Source organism: Sphaeroforma arctica, assembly GCF_001186125.1.
Source record: "Sphaeroforma arctica JP610 unplaced genomic scaffold supercont1.140, whole genome shotgun sequence".
In the NCBI taxonomy this organism is placed as follows: Eukaryota; class Ichthyosporea; order Ichthyophonida; genus Sphaeroforma; species Sphaeroforma arctica.
In genome coordinates this window covers 90,852-96,028 of record NW_014040418.1, presented here as the reverse complement: position 1 = coordinate 96,028, position 5,177 = coordinate 90,852, and the positions used below count along the sequence as shown (strand labels likewise).

At 41.4% G+C, this 5,177-nt stretch overlaps 2 protein-coding genes across 2 annotated transcripts; both read right to left on the bottom strand.

The window, feature by feature from the left end:
* Positions 1 to 2,412: 2,412 nt before the first annotated feature.
* SARC_02941 (hypothetical protein) lies at positions 2,413 to 2,941 on the bottom strand (the record flags this gene model as incomplete). Its single annotated transcript, XM_014303286.1, has 2 exons — positions 2,413 to 2,619; positions 2,690 to 2,941. The coding sequence occupies 2 exons, from the start codon at positions 2,939 to 2,941 to the stop codon at positions 2,413 to 2,415; spliced, it is 459 nt and encodes a 152-aa protein (XP_014158761.1).
* Positions 2,942 to 2,950: 9 nt separating this feature from the next.
* On the bottom strand, positions 2,951 to 4,323 carry SARC_02940 (hypothetical protein; the record flags this gene model as incomplete). Its single annotated transcript, XM_014303285.1, has 2 exons — positions 2,951 to 3,424; positions 4,213 to 4,323. The coding sequence occupies 2 exons, from the start codon at positions 4,321 to 4,323 to the stop codon at positions 2,951 to 2,953; spliced, it is 585 nt and encodes a 194-aa protein (XP_014158760.1).
* Positions 4,324 to 5,177: the final 854 nt, after the last annotated feature.

The window sequence follows — 5,177 nt, the reverse complement described above, 5'->3', positions numbered from 1 at the left end:
ATATATCTATATATATATATATATACTATATAGTATATTATATATATATATATACTTATACACCTACGTGAATACACATATACATGTAATTAATTATATTACATATATATAATTTGGTACATACGTTTGTGTTTATACTATTATATATGTATATTTTATCACGAGAAATGTAAGGTCAAGCCAGACTATGCTATTCACAATTTCTAAAACGGTGTTTTGGGGCCAGTGCACAACATACTATGATCACCACGACGATAGTACACAACACCTCTGTGTATCAAATCACGCGTAATCAACAAGGTCTTATCACCTTAGCGTGCGCACCAATTGGGCCACCTTTCTGCATCTCTAGCGGCCAATGCATCTAGTACCCTCGTGCATCTCTTTTGTTCGAATCCACTTAATAGTAGATTTTTCAAGCAATATTCGATTCACAACCAAACTCTATCAGCTAGTTAAAAATGTGGTAAATACGCGTCAATCACTATATCTCAACGCACTCCCCTCATCAGAGGTGAGTCGTTGGTTATTTATTCAATATTACTCGATTAACATCTGGTCAATTAGCGCATGTGCGTATTCGGATCAGAACCCTAAACTGGGTTTATGACCGATCCACAAATAAACCTTAATAACCCTAAATCGTATATCTGACCACAGACGTAGCTACGACATCGATCTTGTTACTGCCTTATGTGGTGCACAAACTTCTATAGAACTGCTTACGCGGATAACACAATATGTCAATACTGTATGATATCTCGAAAAAGAACACGACTCGTCCACGACAAAATGTCGAAACAAACATCTAAAATATATCAGATACATAAACATCTGAAATGTATCAATTGCATCGCAATAAGAGTCGACACGCATGTTCCGTAATATAAAAGTCTCCGCAATAAATAGGACGAGAACAGACTTCCTGTTTAGTCACCTGTCCATATCATACTTCCCACCCTCCACCCATTGGTTTCCACTGTTTACCATAAAGAAGTGAATATGCATAAACCCTAAAACCCCCTAAATCAATAGGACCACGTACAAGTTAAGATGGATTCATTTTAATCATTCAATGCATTCTCATCAAATGAGTTCGTGTAGACTATGTGTAGTAGATATTTTATATAAATCCATTAAAAATAGGGAGATCTCTGAGCTCCGTTCTTTTTGTAATTATTATGGGTAGATTGCAAAGAATTTATATAAGGATTCTTCAGCTAAACTAGGATCCTAAAAAGAACTAACCCAGGTACTACGGTAGTACTGTACAGAATTTTTACCTACATCTATTGATTCGCCTTCTTGATTTTTTTTGCTCCCAGAAGCAAGTACATAGATTTTCAAACTATAACATACGCCTATTGAATCGATCTCATGGATTCATTTTAATCATTCAATGCAATCGCATCAAATGAGTTCGTGTAGACTATGTGTAGTAGATTTTTTATATAAATCCATTAAAAATAGGGATATCTCTGAGCTCCGCTCGTTTTGTAAATTTTATGGGTAGATTGCGAAGAATTTATATAAGGATTCTTCAGCTAAACTAGGATCCTGAAAAGAACTAAACCAGGTACTACGGTAGTACGGTACAGAGATTTTTACCTACAACTATTGATTCGCCTTGAATTTTTTTTCCTTGCAGAAGCAAGTACATAGATTCTCAAATTATAGCATACGCCTATTGAATCGATCTCATCGCTCTCAATAATTTATAATCGAATGGGATATAGTAAGACAGTTTAAGCGAGCCCACAGAGTATGTGTGAAAGGCAAAGATAAAATTTTCAGGCGGCTGCTTCAAATGCCCGTGATACAAGGAGAAGATCCGTAAGGCGCCTCATAGAGGGCAAGGAGAGCTACAATCAAACGATTTACTTGCTTACAAGTATGAACTTGATTGAAAACTTTTGATGCTTTAATATGTACGTCCACACTTCCATGCCGCTGCAATAAATTACATGTCTAGTCATTCATATCAAACACTTTCAACATGATTCTACATGAGAAGCCGCATAATAACTTTCGTCGCCAAGAAACCAACCATACGCAAATATATATAAATGCCTGTGCACGGCTCTTCGACTGTAAGAAATCGATGTAGTAAAAGGACTATATGCTATTATGTGACGACTGTACTGAGAAAACAAAATGCATGGGGTCGCGTAGAGGAGCGTTAATAGACTTGTCTCAGTATATCCTTTCGTTACTAATATTTATTTGCGGTTGGAAAAGGGAGACTACTAAAGCGGGGACGATGCCCTATAGTCAATCCATAATGCACTGCTTTTAGAATTAAAAAATAGGTGAGTTGACCACTGGTAAATCAGACAAAACAATTTCTGACACACAAAGTATTGCTCATATTGCACAAGGTATATGTTGGATGTTGTGCGCCGGGCTTGCCACTCAGGCAATGATGTCTGCCACAGACTTGTATGTACCCTCTGGCTTCAGTTGGTTCCGAAGTGGCTGTATCCGTTCTGTAAGCTTTTTCTTGGCCATTTCATCCAGTTTGATCGTACCCCAGTACTTCTTCAGCTGCTGCGACCGCTCCTTACGCTTGATTTTGTAAAATACATCTAAAGCGTTGTAAACCTCTCCCGGGTTCGGATTCTGAGCACATTTCAGCACATGCGCATGCCCAACAGAAAGCACAGAACTCGTTGATGCCATTTGGACACACCGCGCAGGTCAGTGAGAAGCAAACATCAAACGACTCGTCAAGTACATGGCCCATTTCTGGACATCTCAGTGGCAGCATCTGGTCAGCTATGTAATGAAACTCCCGATCCTGCGCAGCTTCGTGCTCTTGTTCGATCAAAAGCTCCTCGCCCACCTTAGGCTTATTTACCAGACACATGGCTTCTTCAAATACACTCTGTTCGACATGGGCGGCGTATACTTTCGGTTCCCACACTTTCTCGCACCCATTCATCTGCATTGATCATGGTAGTAGTCCAGCATTCCGCGTGATGAAGCTCGAGTTAGTCAGGTCAAACCGCAACCAGTCGTTCACACAGCCGTTGCATGTCACGTGCCCATTGCGACACACTAGACTCTCCGCTGCAACATATGCCTCACAGAAAATTCCACACAGTCGAGTACTTTGCAGATCAATAAAAATTGACATAGCTGTCACTTCACACAGTGTTAGACGCTCAGTTGGTCGCTTTCGAGTCATTTGAACAACGAGTGTGGTGACTGCCGTGTCCGTCGCTGCCGTTAAAGTATCAGAAACACTCACACCACTGAATAGTTCTTCCAGCACCAGGCCGAGTGAATATACATCTGCACTCTTGGCAAATCTGCTCACCAATCCGCTACATATCTCGGGTGCTTCGTATTTGCGAGTCACTCCTACCGCAGTCGTTATAGTGCAGTCTGCGTCACGCACATTGTCAAAGTCACCCAGCACAGCCTGTACATAGAAAAGCAAATTATAGAAAACACGGCTACTGTTCTGATCACCCGAGTGTATATGAATGACGATAACACGTTTGTTGTGTACAGATCGGATTTTTATTATACGAATGAAAGCCTGAATCATAGAAAGCTTCTAAATATATAATAATGTACCAGGGAGACCCCATCAGCCTACATTAAGTATATTCAGATTTCTCTACCGTGCAAACGAGACATGGCCCCAAAAAATGGACACGAACTAGCTGCTAAATGGCTCGAAATTCTGGATTGCTCACCTCTAATTTCATCGTCAAAATATGTTCTCGGGCTTCAAGTCACAGTGCACAATGTCCCGAGTGTGCAAGCTGTCGACTGCAGCCACGACTTGGTGCGCTATCCGTAGACACAACTTTGGATCTCTCTTTGGGTGGCCATTTATCCATGCAGCAAGATCACCGCCACTGTAGTAGTGCATGAGCACGTGACCAAAGTGTTCCTCAGTAAACACCCCACTGATGGGTACGATATTGATCACTCCTCGCAGTGCATCCAGCTTGCTACACGTCCTCATGAAGTGCGAGAAGTGTGAGCTGGTGGTGAGGCTTTAGGACTTCTGCTTGCCCTCAAAGTCTGTGACGAGTCTTACGGGCCGGCCTTTCTTGTCTGAAAGCAACCTCGCGAGTTGATAGTTATCGACATTGTCGTCTTTACGCAACATCCCCTGTGCCGCACACTCCAGCTCGTATTTCCCAGTGAAGGTGCTTCGCACGTTGGCGTTTTTCAGAAGTTCAGGATAGTGTGTACCTGCAAACTGCAACCAGGCAGCCACTTCTTGACCAGCAATTCTCTATCGCCTCCGAGTGTTTCGTTGCCCCACACCAAACTTTTCGCGCAGCCTTGTTTCCTCGATCTCATTATCAGCGAATACTATTTGCGCATCCCATCGTTTTCGCTTACGTGTGTTGTTGGTACTGTTAGAGTACCGTGCAAATGGATGTATTTATTTCTGACCTCACCTTTGGTATTATACCTAAGGTGTTTGTGCTAGTGTTCAGCCGCTTGGGTTGGCCAGGGTAAAAACTCATATGGTCAGTATGAGAAACCTTATGCGGAACACTTTAAAACTTCGATGCTTTTCTATTTCAACTTCTCTGCAACTAAATCTCACGCTGATCACATGATGCCTTTCCGCATAGGTTGTGACTCACATAGAGCCGCAGCTATTATTTATATGTTGTGGTTGACAGGCTTAATCCACTCTCGGAAATCGGTTGAGAAACTAAATCTGCTCTATGAAGTCGGTTAAGTAATAATTCAACTCTTGAGAGTAATTTGAGCAACTTTATTAGCTCTCATGAGTGAGCTAATTCTGATGACTTCCATAAATCAAAGATGGGTTCTTACTGTAAAATCTGGCTTGAAACCTGTAGTCTCTCACTCCCCCTCAATTTTACAATCAACATGGGCTGGAGTCTGAAGGCAGAAAATTGGAAACTAAAGACTAATGAAGGCTGAAGACTTATGACCTGGATTGTGAAATTGTTGACTCTGTAGAAGATGGATTGGGCGATAAGCGTTGAACCAATGTATATTTGTCGAAGACGTTTACAAATTGGTGCTGTTGAGTATTGTCTCGATGGAAATTGTTGAAAACGGTGATTTTTCTGAAGAGTAGACGATTTCCTGTACAGTGACAGGCTTAACGACTGGCGTGGATAATCTTCTGTACGGGGACAGGCATCACAATTTAAAAATACTCGACTAGCTCT